Source organism: Callorhinus ursinus, unplaced genomic scaffold, assembly GCF_003265705.2.
Source record: "Callorhinus ursinus isolate GAN/ISIS: 27379988/994484 unplaced genomic scaffold, GSC_fseal_2.0 scaffold19, whole genome shotgun sequence".
Taxonomy (NCBI): Eukaryota; Metazoa; Chordata; class Mammalia; order Carnivora; family Otariidae; genus Callorhinus; species Callorhinus ursinus.
The window spans coordinates 18717091-18742098 of record NW_027397081.1 but is presented as its reverse complement, the minus strand read 5'-3'; the positions used below and the strand labels follow the sequence as shown (position 1 = coordinate 18742098).

At 47.1% G+C, this 25008-nt stretch overlaps 1 protein-coding gene across 6 annotated transcripts in view; it reads right to left on the bottom strand.

The window, feature by feature from the left end:
* Positions 1 to 25008, bottom strand: part of UBASH3B (ubiquitin associated and SH3 domain containing B) — a 136510-nt gene that overhangs the window by 86976 nt on the left and 24526 nt on the right. The window contains exon 1 of one of the 6 annotated variants that reach the window (XM_025893397.2): positions 20154 to 21902. The exons of the other annotated variants lie outside the window; for them this stretch is intronic. Coding sequence (XP_025749182.1) covers positions 20154 to 20166 — 13 coding nt within the window. The 5' untranslated portion in view covers positions 20167 to 21902. Of the gene's footprint in view, positions 1 to 20153; positions 21903 to 25008 lie in introns of those variants that run through there. 6 annotated transcript variants of the gene reach the window in all.

Genomic DNA, 25008 nt, shown 5'->3' with positions numbered 1-25008 from the left:
CCACCTATCTGGATTCCTGAGGTGCAGCTCAGTAAAAATACAGATTCTAAGTTCCCGGGTTCAGTAGAACCTACTGAATCAGAATCTTGAAGAGGTGTGCTCTGAAAATCCATGTATTTTAAAGCTCCCCAGATGATTCTGACATGTAGCCAGATTTGGAAGAGGCTGGAATAAATAATCCCTACAGTTTCTAAAATAAAATACTAGGATTCTTGAAAAACTCACACCAAGAACTTGGGCAGGACTCTCAGGAAAACGCAAGATGTCTATCCAGTTGATCCTTGAACAATGCAAGCATTAGGGGGACTGACCCCTACATGGTGGAAATTCCACATGCAACTTTGGACTCCCCCCAAACTTAACTAATAACTTACTGTGGACCGGAAACCTTACCAATGACAAACACATGTTGTGTTTATGTGTTATGATTAACACATGTTTTGTATGCCATGTGTATTCTATACTGCATGCTTACAATAAAGCAAGCTAGAGAAAAGAAAACGTTAAGTCATAAGAGAAGATACATTTAGAGTACTGTATTGAAAAAAATCTGTGTATAAGTGGACCCACATGCACTGTTCAAGGGTCAACTGTAGTTACATTTACTAACAAGAAGGATAACACCTCGGACGAATAACATACGCTCCCCAGAGGCTAAAGCTGAGATACCTTCCATTTCCACAGGGGTTCCTTTCCAAGGGCTTTCAAATCCACAGATCTTTACCACAGCTTGCGATAATCCTCTGCCTTCCTTGGGTGGATGAGATCCATGTTTTTGTGCACATTCATTCAATGCTACAACATTGGACTAGCACAAGCCCTCTGACTTCCCAAACCAAGGTCTCCCTTCATCATGGACTGCTGCTCTTAGGATTTACACTCCGCGTGCCCAAAAGAAAGCCTCTGTCCCATTCTGAGCCTTAACGGTTTTGCCAGAGATGAGGACCACCAATGCCAACCTACTTGGTGTGGTCTCACGGCAGAAGAGGACAAAGGAAGGCTGAGGGGTTGGCCCATCACAACTTCTCGAATCTAGTTATGAAGGTGCAGAAAGTAGGCATTTTAGAGGAGGAAGGTGAACATCCAGTTAACTGCCTGGGGCTCACCATTGCTCAGGTGTCCTCAAACAAAATCCCCATTTCTCCTGGAAACAATGGCTTTGAAGCAGCTGTGCTTTAGGCTACTGAAGCTTTCTGTGTTCCTCGGCTTTCTTTTGCATGGGTTTTTTGTTTTTTTAACACCATAGATAGGGAAGGGACCTGCCAAGCCCATCCACCCCTCCTCTTGCAGCCCACCCTTTAGATCTCGTCAAGGTACTTCCTGGCACAGGAAATTCCACGGGCTTCTGTGGTAGCCCTCCCGGTGCTCAACAAAGCGAGAGAATGCAAGACACTAGGGCCAAGTGGATCCTGGCAGTGCCAAACCATTCATTACTCAGGGGCATGATGGAAGGAGGCATGGGAACCCCATCTCGTGGGATACCCGCCCCCCCCAGAAGAAACTTCCAGGTCCACGTGGGCATGTATCTGCCAAGGTAGCTCCTCAGGAAAGCTAACCAACCTCCTACCTCCTCACCCTAGAGCTTTTAGATCAGCCACCAGCCTCGACAGGACCTTGAGGACAGCTCGGCCATCTGGTTTCTGTATGATCTGCATTCACACAGTACACATAAATTTATCTTCCAATGCCTTCAAAATGTACACAGCTGAATTCTACTGCTGACTTTGGCACTTGCTCCTGGTATCTGAGAAGAACAGATTCAATTAAAAAGGAAGTAACAGATGCTGCAAATCACTCCCTCATTTTTGAGTTTTTTTTTTTTTTCCAAATGGCCTGAATTACTTGATGATGAACAGCAATGCAGCAAAAAAAGCTGGCATGACAACTTCCAACTTGGCTTCAAGCCAAGGGGAAGCTGTGGGTTCTTCCTCCTAGGTGGTCTTTATGCCCTGGCACATTCTTTTGTCTGGTCTGGGCATTGTTGTGCAGAGAACTTGGCTGGAGATAGAGAATGGACAAAATGAACCCAGGGTGCTTTTTAGCCTTGGCATTCTTTGTTTTTACTCACTTGTCCTCACAGTGTCCTGGTGAGGGGCGTGTGTGGACATCAGAGACAGAATTAGTATCCCCATTTTAGAGGTGGAAGAAGAAAGGCCCCAGGAGAGTAGGGTATTTCCCCAAACTTAACCAGAGGAAATTAGTTCTGTCAGGAAACCTCCATTCTTTTCCCACAATGCATCTGTGCTCAGTATGCAGAATGAGGTAGCAATGAGGCCAAGCCAGGCTGGAGGACCCTGGAGCATGCTCAAGAGAATCACAGACATATGGATTCCTGGTATGTGTCCCTGAATGGCACTTGAGGGTTGCCAGCGCCCAGCCTTCCTGGCCTACCACTCCGACCTGCTCAACGATTCCACATCCTGGCCTGAGCTCAGCTCCATCCTGTCTGTGTCCTCTGAGACCACCTGGGACTCCGGGGGCCGTCCTGTCGTTGATGACTTGGGATGGGACCCACCTAGTGGGAGAGTAAGGCAAGGAAAAAGGAAGAAGTTGGATTTTTGCATGAGATCCTATTGCCTCTCTTTTCCCTAAGAACTAAAACACTAAAAAAAATGAAGAATCCCAGGGCTGAGGCAGAGGATGAGGTCCTCCACCACCAAAAGAAAAAAAAAAAAAAAGATGACTTCTGCAGAGATTTTTGGAGCCTGGAACAGCAAAGCTGAGAAGGAGAAGGTCTCCTTGCCAGAGATTTTTAAAGAGGAGCGAGGGGGTCCCTTAGGGGGAATTGGCTGAGGGGATCCTGCCTGGATACAGAGGCACAAAGTCGGGAGTACTCACTTTTCTTTCCCTGAGTCTTGCTTCCAACAGCCCTCAAGTGACAGGGTTCCCACACTCCCTAACCCCATGATTTTACCAGGGACCTTATTTTCTGAAACAAGAGTCAAAGGCCTGTCAATGAAAGGCATGATTTGAAAATTACGATTGTTCCAGAAAACCCAAGATGTATACTTAGCTATTCCAATGACCTCTCCGCCACTTCCCCTCTCCACCTCCCAAAGCCTATAACCTGGGCTTCCTCTACCCTGTGGAACAACACCACAAAAACTCTAGCGAGGTGGTGGGCGGCATGGGCTCCCGTAGGTCACTGCTCCTCCCATAATGCCCTTCTGGGGTGACCTCCACCCCCACTACCCTTCTTCATTGGCACCTTTCCTTTCCCACTTCCCCGAGTCAGGGTCAGCTACCATTTAACTGCAGCTCCGGATCACAAAGGGCAGGGACACTGCAACCAGCTGGAAAGGTTTTCACTTCTGGCTCTACCACTTTTCAGATGTGGAACATTAAGGATGGCCTTGAATGTCTCAGAGCCTTCTCTTTGCAAAACGGACCTTCCTAGCAGATTGATGGTAATGCAGAGTGACGTAATATAGGCAGTGGACAGCAGCGTGCCTGGCAGGTAACAAACCTGCACAATAAGGGTGGCCCCACCTCAACTATCAGCACCTTCCCAAACTTGCTCTTCCTCCTGTCCTGAGTGCCTTCTCTCAACCTCCTTTGCCTGTGTCTTCTAACTTTACTTCCATTGGTCTCACCTGCCTCCTACGGAGGGGGAGCTGGAAGGCCAGGCCAGGCCAGTTATTATCCATTATCTTAAATCCATGACTGAGAATGCACCTTCAATCCCCAGAGAATGAATAAATGAGTGAACGAATGAACACAGAAAAATGGCTTAGAGCTCTAGCTTCAGAGCTGTGGTGATAATCTCTCCCCAGTCTCTAGCGGAAAGAACTGGGTGGGGACTCAAGTCCCCCATTTGCAAAAGCCTTGAACTAGACAAGTCTACTGAAGATATCAGGTGCTTGATTTGAAACATTTCTACTGCTCATAGGCCCACACCTGGAAAGAGTTAATCATCAGCTGCTGGGGATATTTTCATGGTCTTTAATAAGAGATCAAAGTAACAGGACACACATGCACTGAATCTCTCAGCCTTCCAACACCCACTTATGTTCCCCCTCTCCTTCTGATTTACTAAAGTTAAAGCTCACTTATCAGGCAATACACTTGGTGGCTTCCACTGGGGCTCACCTGTAAGTGATGAAATCCCAGTTCTTCCCGCAAACCTTCACTCCTGCAATTCCATCATTACCCAATTCTTCCCATGGGATAGGTGTTGGGATTGCTTGCTTTCTGAAATCCCTTCCACGCAAGAGCCTACTCTTTTTACAAAGTAGGTGGGGATGGGGACAGGAAGGTTAAGTTTCAAGGATGAATGAGTTTCTCATGGTTCAGTTGGCTGGTTCTTGGGTGGTCATGAGATGCTCCCTGTATTAAGGAGGGTGATGGTAAATGACCCCATGTTGAACACTGACACTCCAGGCACTGTGCTAGATGCGTTACGTACATCTGCTCCTTTCATGCCCAACAACTATGGCAGAGGGAGGATTACACACATTCTGCTCATTCAAGCCCAGAGTGGGGACCTGTCCTGTGTCACATGGCCCCTGGAACATAAAGCCAGGACTCAAACATCAAACTTAGAGATGTTCTGATTCTAAAACCTGTGTAGGCCTTTTGAGGGATGCAAGTGAATAAAATTGGCAATAAAATTGACACAAATTTGTTGGAAGAATGAACATCTAGGTTACCAAAAATTAAAGTAAAATGACTTTTAAAATAATTTAGTGAAATTCCCTGGAGAAGAGTCGTGCATCTCACATCTGAGGCCCTCTCTCCTCTAGAGGATGTTGAGAAACTTTGAGATAAATCGCTCCCAATCTTTTTCCTTTACAGAGAGGACAGAGTCTCCAGAGGGCCCAGAGACAGCAAGAGCCCCGGGTTTCAGATTCCTGGCCCCAGTGCTTCCCTACTAGTATCCTCTCATGCCAGGAGAAGAGATGGCCAAAGAGGGAATCCACTACAGTAGCTCTGCATCATGAGAATGAACACATAGGAGATTAGCTCTTTACTTCTACTGAGGGAGACAAAGAAGACAGTAAGCTTCAACTGCAACCTGAGATTCAGGGGTGCTTATTCATTCAGCAGATACATATTTATCAGGCATTATATATAGAAATTACAAAAAAAAAAAGGATAAACGATCAGGGATCACACAGCTTATTGAGAAAGAGGTTCATTCCAACAATTATCTTTTATCATGGTAAGGGTTATAACAAAGGTGAGGACAAAGCGCTTGGGCAGCCCAGAGGAGGAAGATGTAAATTAGCTCTCTTGCAAGGGGTTTCTGGATGGTTTCAATGAGAGAAGGAATGAGGGCATCAAGCAGAGAAGGCATGGGCTACAAAAGTTTACTACTCCCCATCAGGGGCAAGAAAGCATTGGAAAAGCCTGCAGAGGCAGGTCTTCTCTCAGGGTAGGGAGCAGAAAAGTCTTCTCTGCCTGGTGGCTTACAAGAATAATGGGTAGAGCAGTTAGTCTCACATATGTTTGGACTAATGAGCTTTGAGAGCAGAGGCCAGTGGGACAAAGGTGGTTTGGAGGGAGTTAACTTTTAATTTTCTCAGGTAACAACTTATTCTAAAATCCCCAACACCAATGATCACCATTAGTTCATAAAAGAAAGGATGTTTTAATACCAAAAAAATAGGCAGGGTACAATAGGCAGGTACAGAAAAAAGGGCACTTTTTTTCCTGAGGAAGATTGGAAACTTTCCACCAGCATTCTTTTTACTTTACTCATTTCACGTTGGACTAATGACAAGGTGTGCAGGATTTGGGACCCAAGTCATGACCGAAGGACATCATCCATCGGCCCTGCTAGATTTAGATAGATTTAAATGGAGGTAAACCATATTCTTCTACCTGGAATGGTGCAAACTTCTGGTTGGTATACTTAAGACAATCTACGGGTACGTGCAGCTGAAAGTCTCCATCATATTGTGCCTTTTCAGTTGAAAAACTGAACAAAAAAATATGAACCAAGCCATAAGTTATTTTTGTCTACATACGTGATTTTTGGCACTCCCTTTAGCCAAGGATTTCTAGAACCATCCATCTACAGAGTTCTTCTGAAAGAACTCCACGTCTTTTAAATTCCAGCATCAGGAGAGCAACAAGCCTAAAACTCGTTATTCTGAAGGCTATCCTCAAACTAGCCTCCCTCCTCAACACACTCAGGAGGCTCAGTAATTCCTGAGGGAAGCTTGTATCCAGGGTACCAGAGTAAAATGCAAAATGTACACTCTAGCTTAACAACACAAGTTGTTGGCAACAAAGCCATTTCTCCGGACCTTTATGAGAGGAACTTTCCCACAGCCAGCCAGATGTGCAAACAAGACCTCTGAATGCCTTTGAGTGCAGAGACTACAGAAGCTACCAAGAGGGTGTAGCTGAGGAGAAGGTTCTCAAATTCAGTTTTTCAACTTTGTTCAGAAGGGGATGGATGGATTCTTTCAAACAACCCACACTTTCTAAAGTCCCAAGCCCTAGATCTGAATCTGGGAATGGCATTAAGAACTAGAGCTTTTGACAAATAAGGAGGAATGCTTTTATCTTCTTCCTTCATGATGAACATTTGGCCTCCTCAGGAATGACCATTAGGACATTCGGTGGCCTGAGGCCCAGACCCAGGCAGGCTAAGTGTGTGCACCAGTGCCTCAGTGTGACTTGTGGAGACTGACGCCATACCCAGAATCACAGGATTCCCACTAGTTAACTGCTTCCCTCACAAAAGGAGGGTATCAGCCCCTGAGGACCGAAGGCAGAGCAAGGGGAGTACAAAGTCCTATGACAAAGCTGAGGGGTAAAGATGGGAAGGCCAGAAAGAACCGCTGTGCAGTTGTGTTCTTTCTCACCTCACCCACTCACGAGGCTGCTCACCCTCCCTGTTAACTAACCACATGAGGTAGCTGGAGGTGGGGATGCCCCAGTGGGTTGGTGAGGAAGCCCAGGGGTTCGAGCACATTCAGGATGTTAGCTCTTTGGACAAGAGTCCATCTTTTTTAGGACTGGAAAGCAGGCCTTTTTCCCTCTACAGTTTCCATGAGAAATTACCGTGGCATATAAAGGGTAGGAAGGTCACTGGCCCTCGGGCAGTGGGCTGTGGGTTCTTGGATTGATTGTCGGTAGTGAAAAGGATTTTAGGTCGAGCCAGCTGCAACCTCAAAGCCACTTCCCTTTGGGATTCATGAATTTGGCTGGCAGCTAGCAGGGGAGCCCATGTCCATGGCGAGCAGGTCCTCTCCCCACAGGGCCAGGGGGCTGGGATAAGGCCAAACATATCATGTTGGCCAGGTAAGTACCTGTTTCCTCCCACTATTGAAGTAACTAGGTTTGGAGTCCTAACACAAATCCTTCTCTAACCATAGATCTTTCCTCTGGGGGACTTTTCCTTTCTCCTAACCCCCACAATAAAGAAAACAGAAGAAGGCTGATTGTTTCTACTCGCTGCCACCTCTAGAAAGTGTAGCCCTTAAAGAAATCCTGGAATAAAGTTCTCTATTTAAAAACAAACAAACATACAATTTAACCAACTGTTTTCAGAGACATCAGTCCATAATTCCCCTGGGGAAAGTGGCCTCAAAATCAGGCACCAACCTTAGAATTGGGCAATGCTCTTAGGATCAGCTGCAACCAAAGCCTCCTCAACCCCTGTGCTCAGGTCTGCATGGAAACCATTCTCAGACCCACTGGGCTGTCTGACCTTTCACAAGGTCACAAGGTGATCTTCCACCAACGTAAAGAGCAGCAGTTGTTTTCCAAAGCTGAAAATAGTGAACTTCTACCAGCCACCATCTCAAAGGAAGATACCGGGAGGTTGTGATTCAGAGGCTCCATATTTGGCCAGATTAGAAATGTTCAACTCTCAGATTTCAGGCTCCGCTGGGCAAGGACCCAGCCCCTGTGTAAAATGTCAACCAGCTCTGGTCTCTACTGAGTTCGCACACAGCCTACGAAGCACTTGCCACTGTTGGCAAAACTTTGCTTTGATCTCTATGGGACCTTAAGCTGCAGGCTCTTTGAGCAAGGCAGACTGCTTTCTGAGTCCAAGTGAGTCTTGAGGCCAGGACTGTTGGTCTGTAGGGGATGGCGGCCCCCGAGCCAGGAGATCTTCCTGTCCACCAAGATAGGGAGGAACCACCACTCTGAAGCCAGGAGGGCACATGCCAAGGATGCCAGGTTTCTAGAGTGTACCCATCAGGGCCTGTGCCATTACTAATGTCTCTTCTATCCTAGAAAAATGAGCTTTTCCATCAACCCCTAAACCAGTACCAGGTCCAAGTCTTGTTCTCTTAAAACCTTAGTCACTTCCTGTGTCCTAAGTTTCAAAACTTAGTCTATGACTCTCAGTTGGGCAGATTTTTCCATATTTTTCAAGAGGATAAGCATCATTTGGTAATTGTTTCTGAAAAGTAGAAAGAAGAAATTTTGAAGATGTATGTGGCATGTCTGCAACCAACCCGACTCAACAACTCTATGTAAGTACCTGTTCTGGGCCAAGCTCAGGAAGAGGATGAAGAAGACATTCCAAACATGAACCAGACACAGCGCTCATCTTCAGGGAGTGTGTGAGGTTTTTATTATTTTTTAAAGATTTTATTTGACAGAGAGAGAGAGAGAGGGAACACAAGCAAGGGGAGTGGGAGAGAGAGAAGCAGCCTTCCCACGGAGCAGGGAGCCCGATGCGGGGCTCGATCCCAGGACTGCGGGATCATGACCTGAGCCGAAGGCAGATGCCTAACGACCGAGGCACCCAGGCGCCCCGTGTATGAGATTTTTAAAGGAGTAAATGAACAAATGAATGATGAATGAATGCAAAATCAGGGTTAACCGTAAGTTTTTTTTTTAATATTTTATTTATTTATTTGACATAGAGAGAGAGAGAGAGACAGAGTGAGCACAAGCAGGGGGAGTGGCAGGCAGAGGCAGAGGGAGAAGCAGGCTCCCCACAGAGAAGGGGGAGCCCAATGCGGGACTCGATCCCGGGACTCCGGGATCATGACCTGAGCCGAAGGCAGTGGTTTAACCAACCGAGCCACCCAGGCGCCCAGGGTTAACCGTAAGTTTTATAGCAATTCCCCACCTTCTTTTAATTGCATTAATATGGTCCAAAGAAGAGGAAGGAGAATATACTCAAAAATCCTGAGTTAAAATCTGAAGGCTCTCCTTCCTAATGTTTTCTCTCTTCTCCCCAAACACATCTTTGGCTTCTAGAATCTTCTGCAATTTGGGTTTCTCTGAAGTCTTTAATCTGACCTTGAACGCTGAAGGCAAGGAGTCTTCATGCCTTTGGGAGATAAAGTCCTCAATTTTATTTTATGTGAGGATATTCTCTGTCTTTTTAAAAGTACTTTCAACAGATCTTTATTTTAGACTCTTCCCTCTCTCTCCACGCTGAGGTCATTAGTGTTTTGGATGAAAGGTTTCCTTGCACGTACGTGTGTTGCGCTTGGATTCATTACAGCAAGTAATTCCATTTTCTAAGGAATAAGTGCCACTTCTCCTCGCGGGGTGTTTGCTGATCCCTCTGCTCAGCATACACTATGGTATTTGCAAGTCACGTGTTATCTGTCTTCACGGAGACTGTAGCCTCCCCTGGGCAACAAGATTAAAAATGGGAAGCTACTGAATGGTGACACAAGGCCACATAAGGGAAGCCAACTTGTGCCCTGGGAGTTCCGGGGAGATGGTTCGCTGTGGGCAAAAGCTGCCAGGACAGGTTTTGACATGGAGGCAGGGACACCTCCAGGGGAAAGTCAAAAGGAAAAGATTGGGCCTGTTCTCAGCCCTCCCTCCCCTCGACCCTGAAGATCCTTAGTTCCTCATGAGAAGCAGTGGGCTGGCACGTGGGTGCCACAGGGTTGCACGCAGATGCGCCCCAGTGCCCTTGGGTAAACCTCTCCCCTCTGCGTAGCTCAGGCCCTTGAGAGGAGCGTCAGAGGGAAAAACCGGTTCCTTGTGAAAAGCCCACAGGTGATAGAAACTGTGAGTGTTACCCAGAAAATAGCTTGTACCGGCTCCCATCCCATCAGGCGACCAGCAGAAATTATCACTGCAATTGCCTCGCTCCCGTTAATAAGACCTCATGTTATTATTTCTGCGCTAGGTCATTTCTCCCACTGCCTTTTAGACTGGAACATTTTACTTTTTGCACTTCGTGTTCATTACTCGGGGAGACTTCAGGCTACAGCGTACAATAAAAAGACCAATTAGAACGTTTCCCACTGTTTTTTTGTTTCTTTGTAATCCAAAAAAAAAAAAAAAAAATCAATCAATACTGTCCTTAGACCCTCCCAGCAAACAAACAGATTTGTGAATAATCTCGGACAAAGCAGCCAAGAAATTCAAAGCAGATGGAGAATCATACAACCATGCAAATTAGTACAGGCCATGGTCTGGGCAGGATCACGATGTTGGGGGCTGGGAATTAATTTTTAATATAAAACAGAAATAATCACCCACGGCACTCATTTTCTTTTTGTCATGAACCAAGATGGATCTGTTTAAATGAGGACCAGGGGTGCTTTTTCTGAGCTCTGAACACATACAGACCGGGAGCTGAATCTCCCCAGGCTGGCTCCCGTGGCATAAAGTTCATCATGTGGGGCCGTGTACTGTTTACCTCAGGTGAGCTTTCCCTCACAGGTCAGCACGACGCTTCCAAGCTACATCCCAAACTGCTAACATCAACATCAGAACTAAATTATGAGAGCAAATGAGATAAACACGCAAAAATCTAAATTGAAAAATGAAAAAAATCAAACAAAAAGAAGTGTTAAGTTTATCCACTCAACTGTAAGAGTTTAACAAAAAAATCCTCAACTTGCAGAAGGATGGAAAGAAAAAAAGCACTCACCGTCTGTAACTCCGGTCAGGGCCCAAACCAAGGAGCAGACAACGCCTGCGACGTTAAATCATCTGCCCAGCACGGGGGGACTTCACATGTGGCTTAGAGCCTTGAGGAATCGGGTCTGGTTAACTTCTCAGTCCCCCACCTAATCAGCAGGGACTAACTTCTACCTTATGGGCGAGGCAGGGCCACCCCATGAAGGGGAGGGTCACGGCTGCTCCAGCTTCTTCTCCTGGTCTTGAAGACCCACAGGCTGGGCTTCCTCTACTACCCACACCTGATTGCTCACACCACACACCTGCTCACCAAGGCGGGGGGCAGGTGAATAAAGGTCCTGATTGGCTTCACCACTGGCCTGTGGGTACGACAGTCGATTCCTTGAGTTTTTAAAATTAAATAATACCATTTACGGAGAGCTTAAGAGATCACACAACATTGAAAAATCTGTGTCCTCTGCAACAAAAATTGTGTCCTCTCACAATAATTCTGGAAGGTAGACACTATTATTCACAGATCTTTCACAGAAGAGACTGAAGGATATGCTAATAAACACAATGAGGAATGGGCTGGTCAAGATTCAAACCCAACTCTGGGGCTCCACGTGCCGCGCTCTTTGGGGTCGTGAGTTCTTTGAGATCGGGGGTCATTCTGTTTCACCCTCTGGAAGATGTTGGAGGCAGGCTCTGGGCTTCATCTGATGCATGGTAAAGTGGAAACAGTATGTGCCCTGGGCCGAGAGCTGGGTCCTGATTCTGGCGCTGCCGCTTGCTAGCTGGAAAGCCTTAAGCAAATTACCGCCCACTGTGAGCTCCTCAGTCTTCTCCCCTGTGAAATGGGATGGAAATCCACCTCACGGTGCTGTTGTGAGGATTGGATGAAATAACTTCTGTACAGGAGGCACCTGATAGACACCAGTTTCCTTCCATGCAACCCCTTCACCTCCCCTGCCCAGGACCAAGAGATTGAGAACCAATCCCAGTACCTGGTTTGCATACATTACGCGTTTATACGCACAACTTCGGGTTAAGATGAACATCAACAGCACTGAAGCGAGGAGATTTCCAAAGGGGTGGGTGTGCCAGGTGTAATGAGAGTAGAGACAGAGGACTGTGGGAGCGCTGGGGGCGGGGGGCGGTCAGCTTTAGGTTCTGGCCTCTATAGAGACAGAGATCCTCCACACGTGGGGCCCATGGTGCCCCAGGGCCTCGTTTCTGATATCCTCAGAGCTGGTGCCTTTCTTTTTTTTTTTTTTTTAAGATTTTATTTATTTATTTGAGAGCAAAAGAATGAGAGAGAGAAAGCACATGAGATGGGGGAGGGTCAGAGGGAGAAGCAGACTCCCCGCTGAGCAGGGAGCCCAACGCGGGACTCGATCCAGGGACTTCAGGATCATGACCTGAGCCGAAGGCAAGTCGCTTAACCAACTGAGCCACCCAGGCGCCTGAGCTGGTGCCTTCCTAACACCGACTCGGCTCTCACGGACTGGGGGTGCTACATCACTCTGTGCTCCCTCCACCTGTCTCTCCTCGAGCTTTATGCTGTACTATTTTTCTGTCGTCTCATACCACGTTGCGAGGGAGGGAGAAAATGTACAAATCAAACGGTCAAATGGGGTTACTTGTGAACAACTTTTGGCAGAGCCCAGATGAGGGGCATGGAAAATTCTGGAAAGTGGACAGCAGCAAGAGGTAAAAAATTAATGGCTGGTGTGAACTGCAACAAAAACTCTCATGACTCCCAGGGGCCCAGGTGGGGGGAGGGGAGGTCATGGGCAACACTGACAACTTTTCACCGGATGGGACAAAGGGGAATCCCAACCCTCTGAGCAGAGGTCTGCCAGGTGGGTGGGGAAGAGAACCGGGATCCTGTTGAGGAGACCCAGCTCCGCGATCGCTGTGAGGCCATCGAAGTGGCTCCACCACCCGGTTTCTCGTCGATGGAGTGTGGGGGTTGGACTGGGCTGGCTTTGGAGTCAGACAAACCTAGGCTCAGTCAGGCTCCCCAACTTACTTGTTATGCAACTTTGGGCAAGTTTCTTTGTGTCTCTAGTCTCCACTGCTCTCATCTGTCGGATGGGGATGAGAGACCAGGTCTCCAGAAGCTGGCAGAGGATTAAGGGAGGGGGTATTTAAACACATACCCTCTTGCACAGTGACAGGTCCGAGAAGCTCACAGTCCAGCAGCTGCTTGCTCAGTAAATACCAGTCTCTTTCCTCACTTCTACCTCTAAGTTGCTGTAAACTTACGTATTGACAGTGCAACCCATTAAATCAATTTCCAATTATCTCCCCTGGCTACCCTACCCTCCCTAATCCTCAATTAGCAGGGCACTGACGGTGCCCTATGCTGAAGCGGCAAATGGACAACTCAATTTGGACAAGATGGAGACAGATGTGGGCAGGATGGTGGAGGACAAAGGACTCACCACTGGGAGGCAGCAGACCTGGGTTTGATTTCTACCCGACTTGGTCACGAGCTATAAAACATACGACTGTGATCAAAAATTTCTTAGTTATTTCTGTGCTTCGGGGTTCTTATCTGTTACATGGGAGTAACCATACACCGGACAGGGAAGTGCAATTGGAATATTAGTGGCCAATTGCAGGCTATGATTCCTGGTGACCGATTTGAAAAATTGCCCAATGATTTGAGTTGGGAATTGTAGTTCAAATGTTCTGAGAGCTGTACCTAGTGCCCCTTGGCAGTCAAACAAACCCTAATCTCCAAAACTGAATGACTATTATGTAGATTGTTGATGTATTCCCCAAAAGAGCTGAGTTGGTTTTTCTTTGCAATCGCCAAATCCCTCCGTGACCCATTGGAATCACCAACCACTGGCAGCCTGCTCAATACGTGAAAAACAATACGATAAACCACCCTCTTATTTTAACAGCTAGCACAGGGCAGGGCAGGAGGAACCCCCACCCACGCTCGTTCTGAACACACAACGTGTTGCAACCGATGTGAAAACAAGATAAGGAGAACCGTCTGTCAATAGTCTCGGGCCTTCCCTAGAGTGGGGCCGTTTTCTGTGTATTCTGCACAGATGGGAGCCAGAGGCCACGCGGTCACCTGCAATGCTGTCCTGATACATGGCCCAAGTTCAGATACATGGCCAGCTCACTCATTCTCGCCTTCCACTCTCTTTTGAAGTATATATGTAGTAGCATAGTGCCCTGTAGAAATCATCCTTAAGGTTAAAATCCTACCTGCTGAGAACTGAGGAATTAAAGGCTGGTTGGCCATCGAGTTGGGAACCATAAGCTCAACGTGTCTGTGTAGTCACTTCTCAAGAGCTCTATCCTATGAGAAGCCCCAAGTGAGGTCTTTGAAAACTTCATTTTATTTATTTATTTTTATATATACAGTGAAATATGTTTCATATGTTCTGAACAGCTGGTCATGCAATTAGCTTTATTTCATTATAGACACTGAACCAGGTTACCTTTCCTTTTTCTACCCCCACCCCCACCCCCCAAGCTTGAAAACTTCATTTTAAACCCGCTTTGACCTGGCTCGGCCGCAGGCCCTGATGCGCTGGGGAAAAAGGGCCACAAGGCAGTTCTTTTCTGTTTTCTCCTGAGCATCATGAGACCTCCAGGGAGAGAGGCACGGCGAAGATAAGGGTCCAAACAACATAGCCAAGGGCGAAGAGGACCATAATGCATAAAACATGACATACATAAATGCTTCTGAGTCGTGAAAAAAAAATTTTTTTAGAGGAACAAGAAAGAAACCACAAGGTCTCTTAGAGCTGCTGAAATGGCTTATCAGCATCCACCACCTCTGGGTGTCATCTCTCTGAGAACAATGGAGTGACCGCCGTGGGATCCAAGGAGACAGTCCCCGAACATCATCACCACACAGAGCCGGGAGGACTGGACGTGTTGGCGGAGGAGGACCAGGATGCACCTGCTCTCTGGCCTGCTGGCCCTAGTTCAGGGACGCCTGTCCATCTGCAGGCTCCTGTCAGATAGGCCCAGAGCTTCCAGTTCCTTCCAGGCACCCACGCAACTGAGTGATGACTGGAATGGAAGGAATAAATGCAAGTTTTCTATTTTAACGCGGATCATTGTGAATGGCATGCCCTGGGGTACCCAAAACCGAGCCCGTGCAAAGTGCCAAGCTCTATGCTAGGAGCTGGGACCTCAAAACTAATGACACACTTAACTTTGGCATCCAAGGAGCTCCCATCCAAACAAGTCTCTTTTAGTGATTCTTCGTCCCCTGTGCTTACTTACAGTGGCTTTCCGTTGGCCACAGCAGTGCGTGCTAGGCCTTGGCCACTTACCTATCAACTTGTCAGTTTTGCTAGATCTGCATCTGCACTCTACTCTATTTACGTAATTTTTCTCAAAAATCACTCATTAACTCAAATACATTTTAAAGAAAATTTCACATGACCTCCATGAAGAGAAAACAAGTCCTACTTGCCATATACAGAAAATATCCGCTGATTAAAAAAATGAAAACAAAAACCAGGAAACACAATATTTTTACTAAATCCCCGTTGCACACTCTTGCCTGCCAGCGCTCTGAGCATAAGGCCAAGAGCTCCCTGTTAGAAAGATGAACCAGTATTTGACGCACTGGCTCGGCACCGAGACTCTCCCCACAACCTGGTAATCAGAATCAAAAAAGGAATCATTGCTCACCATGTGATTCACTGTTTCTTAATGTTATGTCTGCATATCACCCCAATCAGACCTCATGGTCCACGCATACCATCTGTGCTTCCTAATCCGCCTCAGGGTTGGGGCTCTACCGCTGCATCCCCAGAGCCTCGGGCACCATGCGGGAACACTGTGGGCCCCGCACACATATTTGTCAAATGAATCAATGCATGCATCTTAGCTGTCTTTATTCCAGCCATACCTATTGGCCTGTTTGCCCTCCAGTGACCCACGCCCCCTCACAAACCTCCATGTCCTTTTCCACTTTGTGCCCTTTATGGAATGTTTTTCCTTCTCCTCCACTTTCCACCAACTGATTAACTCTCTCCTCTCCTAGTCTTTGGCCATGTCATCATCCCTTTGTGGTTTTTCCTTACAACGTTGGGTCGAGAATAGAAATCTTTTTCAGTAGGCGCATTATATGAGTCCCTTGATGACTGGGATTATCACATGGTAATCCCTAAATGCTTTTCTTCCTCTCCCTATCAGTCTCTACTTGCTGAGGGGGGGCAATGTGTCTCCTACCTCTGGTGCTGAATAAAAGCCTATTATCAGGCTCTTTCCCTTTCCCTGTGTGCTCTTGGTGTACCAGACAAACCCTGCCTCTCCCTTCTCAGAGTCATTGTGCAGAAGGTGTCTTTGCCTGGAATGTCTTCACCAACATGCGAACTCCCTTCCACGCTCCTGCTCTGAGGAGGCCTGTTCCCCAAGCCAGCTGTGACCTTCCTTCCCCGCTGTGCCCACAATACCTCCTTGTATCCCTTTCACTGTAGGATTAACCCCTGGTCAGTGCAATTCTGTGTTTCTGTATGGTTTGGTTAAGCTATGAGCTTCTTGTTTCTGTATCCCCAAGGCCTAGAGAGTGACTGGCATAAAGTGAGTAATCACTAAATACCTTCAGAAGGAATCAATGTCTAGTACAAAAATATTTTTCTATTCGCCTCTCCTCTTATCAATTTCAAAACTCCCTAAAGTCCCAGTCAGTAAAAGCGTAACAATATTAAACTTATTGCTGACATTATAGAGTGCTTACTATTTGCCAGGTACTTTATAAGCATTCTCTCACTTAATTATCCCCACAGCCCTGTGAGGTTGGTACTTCTGTTGATGCCAATTTGCAGGTGAGGAAATCTGGGCTTAGGGAAATTAAGTCACTTGTCCCCGGTTACATAAGTGACACAGCCAAGGAATGGACCCAGGCCGGAAAATCTCCAATGTTCTTAACTACCAGCCCGGCCCCGACTGTGACCTTATTCTGCCTGACCTACTGCCCTCCTTCATGGTCAGAAGCCAAATCCTGGGCAGATGGACATGCACCTGCTGAAGGGTCACTTTGACGGTGCCCTTTGGGAGTACAATTAAGCTACCAGGCACGGCCGCTCCCCTGGCACAAGGCCTTGCCACAAAACAGCCACCGTGGCCTCTTGCCTGAGCTGTGGGACTTGGCAAAAATCACCAGCTCCACACTCACAAGCAGAAGGCCAATCAAGGCAGCCTTTTCATTGATTCTAGAGGTGTCTCTTTTTCTTTTGTAAAATAATCCACAATTTGACATTTAGGGATTTTCCTGCAAATGGCAGTGGCTAGCACAATAAGAGATGAACTGCTATCTTTGAAATCTCACTAAAACACTTTTTTTTTTTTTTTTTTTTAGAGAGAGAGAGAGCGCGCGAGAGAGAGCGGGCTGTGGGTGGGGCAGAGGGAGAGGGAGAGAAAGAATCTTAAGCAGGTTCCATGCCCCGTGCAGAGCCCGACATGGGGCTAGATCTCACGACCCTGAGATCATGACCTGAGCAGAAATCAAGAGTCAAACGCTTGACTGACTGAGCCTCCCAGGTGCCCCCAAAAATACGCTTTAAAGATTTTAAACTTTAAATTGACTGAGGAGCTAAGTGGGAGTCCAGCAGCACCCGAGGGGGAGGAACAGTCTTGGCAACGTTTTTATAATTGCATTCTCTCCACACGAGAAGGCTGCAGCTGGTCTTTCCTCACCCACAGTCCTGTGTCAAAAACCGTCTGAGGTAACAAAGGCTGGCTTCCCCCAGTTTGAGAAATGCTGCTTGGCTGCGGAAGTTTCTGTGCAGAACACAGTGACTCTTAAAAAACCAGCTTCAAACATGATATGAAATTTAGGAGGTGGAAGAAAAATGAGAGCCACCTTATAAAAGTTCCTTCCTGCTTCTTGATGATGTTACCAGATTGCCTGTAGGAAAGGTCCAGCACAGGCGTAGGGCAGAGCACACAGCCATGTGGTTTCAGTTTTCCAGGGATGAACCTCTCAGGAGAAACACTCGTTTTGGAAAGAGAGGCATGCATATCTGGACAACCAGTTAACCGTGACCTCTAATCCTGGGTTCCTTTTCTTTTGCTGGGAATAAGCAGGGTCCAGGGAGAGGCCAGGGGAGGGCTCCGGAAGACCTGGGGTTTGGTTCTGGCTTTGCCACTTACTTCTTTTATGACTTGAACAGATCATTTAAGCACTCTGGGCTTCATCCTTTCCCAGAAGTGAAGGGATTGGGCCCAACTATCAAGAAGTTTCCTTTCAGCTCTGGAATTCTCTGCTGTGGTGGAGAGGACACGTGTGACCCACTTTCAGGGATCCCACTCTAAGGTGAATCCTCTTCTAGCAGTAGCGATAATTAGGGAGGGATGGCTTTCTGTGGCTCTCACTGGCTCTCGTGGGTGTATATTTAAACCTGAGCGGCCACTGGGCCCTGCAAAATGTCGGTGGATTAGGAGTACCGGTCTCAGCCAGGGATGCTGGGGCCCGGGGCAGTCTGACTGCCATGGGGGTGACCCTCCACTTGGGGGTCAATGGCTGCCTTACCTGATCGGCTTGAGCCATGGCTGAGCTGATATATCACAGAGGCTTCCTGTTCCACCTGCTCTTCTTCCTGATGACCTTCAGAGAGGCTAACACAAACCACAGGGCCCTCAGAAACCTTGAGAGTGTAATTCTACTTTTGGGCACTTAAGAAAATAATCAGATGAAAAGTAAGCTAGTCACAAGAGCTACCATTTATGGAGAGCTAACTGTGTGCAAGGCACTCTGCTAAGTACCTTATGTGTATTATTCTACATAATCCTCGTGACAGGACTTTGAAATGGGTATTATTACCTCCATTTTACAAAAGATGAAACTAATGCCCTTAATCTCACTCTGCTCTTCAGGACACAAAAATTTATGCGTGAGAACGTTCATTGCACCAAAATGGCCCAGATCTCCAAAAACAGGGAATTGCTTAAATGGTATTTTCATCTAATGGCATGCTAGAAATGCATGAGAAATCATGTTAGAATAATTAGTGACACAGAAAAATATTCACAACAAATTGCTAGGTAAGAATCCCATCAATTTATATGTAATTATAGGTAACATATATACTATGGTATTTGTTCTTTGTATGTTTCTTCTTTGTGTGTCCAAAATGTACCCAGTACGCACATACCACTTTTTAAATTGTGGGGCTTTTTGAAGGCCCATCAGGTATAACCAAGAGCCCATCCCCATCCCACTTAGTGTCCAGATCCTAGAGAAGGTGCTCTCTAATAGATTCAGTTTTTAGACAATGGACGTCTCCCCAGTCACAACCAAGAGGTCCCCTCAGCCGTTCCTCTTATTGCTGAGACGTAGAGCACATGAGTGAGGGACGGAGAGAGAACTGAAGGCAGATGAACACTTCTCTCTCAATAGCTGTGGCTCCTGCCATCCCAACTGGCCCCGATCACTATGCCCTAAAGAAGTTAAGCGGAGACTCCAAAATGAGCCCACCTAACGAAACAAAACAAAATGCACAAACACTATCTCTGCTCCATTATTATGATTCTGATCATCATTAGTAGTAGTAGTGGTAGTTACTTAGATGAGGCATTGGTGTCTGGACAGGGAGATGAGACAGTACAGAGTTAGCTTCACGACTGGGAAAATTCTCTCAGCTTGGAGCCCTGGGAGCACCAGGAGCGTGGTTGCGGAGAAGCGGCAAGACTCTGGGGTGTCGGGGGGGAGGACGTGGGCCTTGGCTTCAGGCCGACGGGAGTTGGAGCCTTGATCTCATTTACCAACGGAGTGACACTGGGCAAATTGTGAACTTTCTCATCTGTGAAATGGGTTTAAAGAGGCTGTCGAAAGGAATAAAGATAGCATGGAAAAAACACGGCATGGCAGGGGACACGCAATTGGCTTGATCTCTCTCTCCCAGCCCCTCCTCATCCATCCTTTCCCCAGGACAACACACCTGTTCTCCACCATTCTCAAGTTCTAAAATCTTCCCTCTGGTGGTAGCGTAGCACAAAACCTCCCGCTTGAGACCCGGTGCTGGGGCGCCTGGGCGGCTCAGTCGGTTGAGTGTGTGCCTTCGGCTCAGGTCGTGATCCCGGGGTCCTGGGATCGAGCCCCGCATCGGGCTCCCTGCTCAGGGGGGAGTCTGCTCCTCCCTCTCCTCCCCGCTCCTGCTGGCCCATCTCACTCGTGCTCTCTGTCGTTATCTTTGTCTCTCTCTCTCTCAAATAAATAAATAAAATCTTAAAAAAAAAAAAAGAAATCCCGTGTTATGAGGGGCTGTCTCAAATAGAAGATTTGAGTCAAAGGGCCAAGTCATGCAATTAGCCATCCCCGCCAAATGGGACTTGGGCAGGACCCCGTGGATGGCCCATTGCCATCTTAAGCATACCTGGAGATGTCATGGTCTCATCATGTTTATTAGACCCTCCTAAAGCATCTCAGGTGATGGCATCAAAACCATCTACTGTTTGTGTGGCTTCGGAGAAACTTCCAACTTCTCATCTTTATCGTTCTTCACCTCCCTGGAGGTGAAGAAAAACAGGAAACAGCTTCATTTTGGGAAAAAACAGAGCTCACTCAGAGACTGCCCGGCTTGTCTGAGATCACTTGGCATGTGACAGCAGAGGTGGGGGAAGAAGGGGGTCTAGGGGAAGGGTGGAAGTCAATACCTGGGTTAGTTACCCCCGCGAGGACAGGGAGAGGAAGCGGAATATTCGACCCTCTATTCTCCCCTCAAGTCCACCACCCCGAGCTCTGTTCCTGTGCCCAGATGGCCTTTCCTCCAAGGCCACATTCTTTCCCTACGCCTCATGACCAAGAGCCTACTCAGCCTGCACAAATGTAGCCCCCAAATATGCTTTATAGCCATTGTCCTAACCTTTAAGACCACGTCAGCACTGTTTCACGCCTTCTTGTAAATCTGCCACCGCACAGCCCATAGCATCCCAAAGTACCAGCTGCAAGAAACAGGGCCACCAGCTCCGAGCCCCACCACAGGGCTCTGCCCTTCCTCACAGAACTGGATGTGAGTCTTGTTGTGTCTACCCCAGGCCACATGCTCACCAGTTTTTTGCATACTCTTCCTTTGTGGGCATTTATCTCTGACTTGACCTCACTCAGCCTGATGGAGACAAAGTCTACTTCTCCTGGATCCACTTAGGCTTCTTCTGGCAGACATTCTGCTGGGCACTTAAGCAGCCCCCAAATATTGTGTTCCCCTAAAAACTCTAAACCACTTAAGGCTGAAGATGGATTCAGATTTCCCCAGAGGGCCTTCTGAGTGGCCTGGGATGAAAGCTGTTTTATGTCGGTCTTTATTTTCCACGAGCAGAGAAAGGAGATGCGCCTGATGGTCTGGTGGGGTTGTACAGGAGAGTGTGGTGTGGACTTAGGCATGGGGCTGGCCTGGTTTACAGGCTGCCTCACTCCTCCCTGCCTCGGTGACCTTATGCACTCAGCCTCTCAGAGCCTTGGATTCCTCATCCATTCATGGTGGTGACAGTACCTGTTCTGCCCTCACCTTAACACAGAAATGCCTTGTAAACTGTAATGTGCTGGAACAGTGAGAGGTGCCATCATGATCATGGAGATGTTTCTGCTTATCACATTTTACGTTTCGTGAGTCCGTTTCCGCCTGCACACTGGAGAACTCACACGTGGAAACGTCCAGAGGGAAAGACCACCCCGGGGAGAAAAGCAGGAAATAGGCAAAGATGGACACATTGATGGATTGTACGATATTCCGGCGCACATGCTCTGGTGGACTCTTGTGGAAAACAGTAGGATCAGAGTGAGGAGGGAGACAGTCAAGATCTTTGCTCGCGGGAAGCTACTACGTTCTGGCAGGAGAGTAGGCAGAGAATAAGCAAGCAAGCAAACAAGATCAAGATAAGGGATCCTCCCACTGCAGGCACAAGGGAGCTTTCACCTTCCTCAACTTCTCATTCAGAGGCCACAGGAATGTTGGCAGCAAACGTTAATCCTTGACCTTGCCAGGACAAGATGAGCAGTTTCAGATCAGAACGCATGAGGATGTGCTGGTTCTTTATATTTTTGGCACAGTGACAACACGATGAAATGTTGATGAGACACAAAAGTTAAGGCATGAGAGCGGCCCCTGGGTAGCTCAGTCCTTAAGCATCTGCCTTCGGCTCAGGTCATGATCCCAGGGTCCTGGGATCGAGTCCCACAACGGGTTCCCTGCTCAGTGGGGAGTCTTCTCCTCCCTGTGCCTCTCCCTCTTCCTCCCACCCCAGCTCTTGTGCTTTGTGTTCCTTCTCTCTCTCTCAAATAAATAAGTAAAATCTTAAAAAAAAAAAAAGTTAAGGCATGAGAGATCTAGACAAATGATTTTCCAGTTATTCGAGGATTTCTAGCCTCGGCTTGCAATCCTTGTTGAAATCTTTAAAAAGGAATACAGGCCTGCATCCCTTCACTTCCTCTCCATTTTTGCACATCTAGGAAACTGCACCAAATACTTTCAGTTCTAAAATTGTTGTCTCTCATCCTTCATAATATGTCACCTCCTCAGGGAAGCTTCACATCACCCAGTGAGACGAACCTCCCCCTTCTCCGAAGCTCTGGCATCTAGAACTCCACCCAGCACTTCCATGATATACCATCATCCCTGACTTGTTGGTTTGTCCCTCACTAGAGAAAAAGCATCCCTGGCCGGGGCTATGCTCCATTTGATTCTGAAGCGCCAACACCTACTGTCATGAAGGACACATAGTAGGTACTCAATAAACGCTTGTTCACAAGATCACGTCTCATTGGCCAATCTTGTAACCACAGGACACACTTTGCCAGTTGGTTTAATAAGACAAACACCCCATTTTACATTATTCTTCAGTGACTTTCCCATTTCTCCTATAAGGACTTGTGTTGTATCTGGTGTCTTACCAAGAGTTCCTGGTCAGGTGAGGTTTTGATCCAAATGAAATCTACATAAAAACTGATCATTCCTTTATCGTGATGAGCAAGGAGTAATGTAGAGAATTATTGAATCACTATATTGTACACCTGGTATTAATATAACTGTATGCTCATTATATCACAATTTGAAAAAAATCAATAGTCCCCACTTGATCTAACTACCATTTTGTAAGAACTACCAGAAAAAGATGTTCCATGACATCCTGGGGCTGCCATCAGCATAATCCAGACTATGGGAAACTACAGGCACATGACCTAGTTTTGTCAACCAAAAAATTACAAATAAAAAATAAGAGAAGGTTGGGAAAAGAAAGGAGCCACACTAAGAGGCGTACATGTCTGTTCAGGTATGGACCTCATTTGAATCCTCGTTCACACAAAAAAATTATTATTGTTATTTTTTTAAGACTTTATTTATTTATTTGACAGAGACAGCAAGAGCAGGAACACAAGCAGGGGGAGTGGGAGAGGGAGAAGCAGGCTTCCCGCTGAGCAGGGAGCCTGATGTGGGACTCGATCCCAGGACTCTGGGATCATGACCTGAGCCGAAGGCAGCTGCTTAACGACTGAGCCACCCAGGCGCCCTCACACAAAAAAATTATTAAAAAAAAAAACAACTATAAAGGGACACCTGGGTGGCTGAGTCAGTTAAGCGACTACCTTCAGCCCAGGTCATGATCCCAGGGTCCTGAGATCGAGCCCCGTATTGGGCTCCCTGCTCAGTGGGGAGCCTGCTTCTCCTTCTCCTGCTTCCCCTGCTTTTGCGTGCTCTCTCTCTCTGTGTCAAATAAGTAAATAAAATCTTTAAAAAACAAAACAACAACAATAAAACCCCATAACTATAAGGCAATAGATGGTATGTGATCACTGACTACATACTTGATACTACATAATTATTTTTCAGGTGTGAAAATGACCCTGTGGTTATATTTTAAAAAGAGTTATAATCTTTAAGAGATAACATCCAGATGAAATGGTACGATATCTAGGAATTAATTTTTTAAACCTGGAGTAGAAGACTGGGTAGGAAGTGCACGGTATAGATGCTTTAAGAGCAAAGTAGGAAGTGCTCAATACATTTGCTTTCATTATGCTGTTCTTGCTACTTTTATAAAAGTTTGAAAATTTCCATTAAATAAAAAAAAATCAGTAGTTTATAAAAGTTTTGATCCCTACAGGATGACTCTGATGAAGTCTATGGAGCAGGCTCCCCACGACAATGTTGCCCAGACTGGGTTGCGGCCCTTCCTGAAGGGGGAGGGGCGAGCTGTAGGCAGCAGGGCTATTCCTCCAGTCCTGCTGGGAGAGAATGGGAGGAGAGCTGATCCCTGGAGACCCGATCCCCATCTCCCTCAGAGAGGCTCCTGGTTAGATAGAGATGTGTATCTCAGACTCCGGGAACCAATGGAGGGAGAAAGAAGTATTTCTCAACTTCTCATATGGAAAAATAAATGCTCAGGAAAGGCAAACTGGACAGAACATGGAATTTGGAGTCAGAAGGTTTAGAGTCCCTCCTTGCCCCACACCTGGGATCAGTGAACTTCTCAGGGCCTCAGTGTTCTCATCTATAAAATGGGAATACGGTTCCCATCCCTGTTAGAGAACTGGTGTGCAGATAAGATGGGATCTCATATGGGGAGGTGAGAGGCAGCATGAAGCGGTGGGTCGGACACTTGGGTCTAAACCATGGCTCCACTGTACCATCCACACAGTCAAGTACCAAATAAATGAACGCTGTTAAAATTAATTATTTAAGAAAAAGTAATTTGTTCAAGGCCTCAAAGTGAGTCAGCAGGGTACTACGTGAGGAGGAGGATTTGCACTCCGCTGTCTTACCCACTAACCTTTGGGCTTCCCTTATGCCTCCGTCTGGGCAGCTGATTCACAACCGGTCGCTTTTTGCACAGGGCAGGAAAGACGGAGACGGGGAGACGGGCCATTCCTGTTCTGACAGCTGGGCCACCCCAGGTGGCAGCGATGAATCAGCCTTGCTTCTGCCACACTCAGCACACAAGGCTTCCCAAGCAGAAGCAGAGCATCCGGGATGCTCTGACCCAGTGGTGGTTGCATGATGGCAACAGATGACTGTCTCTTTATGCCCCCGTCCCCCGCAGCACTCAGCAACCTCACCAGTTTCTCCAGCTTCTGGGTAGAAGCGCATTTTTTTTACAACCGCAGGGATCAAGCTAGCAAGAGGGACATGCGTGGGCATGCGTGCACGTGCATGTGTAAGTGTATGTGTGTGCAGGTGTTGGAGGATGCATATAAACCCATGCCTATTACAATGGCTGATAAGACCCTCACTTTCC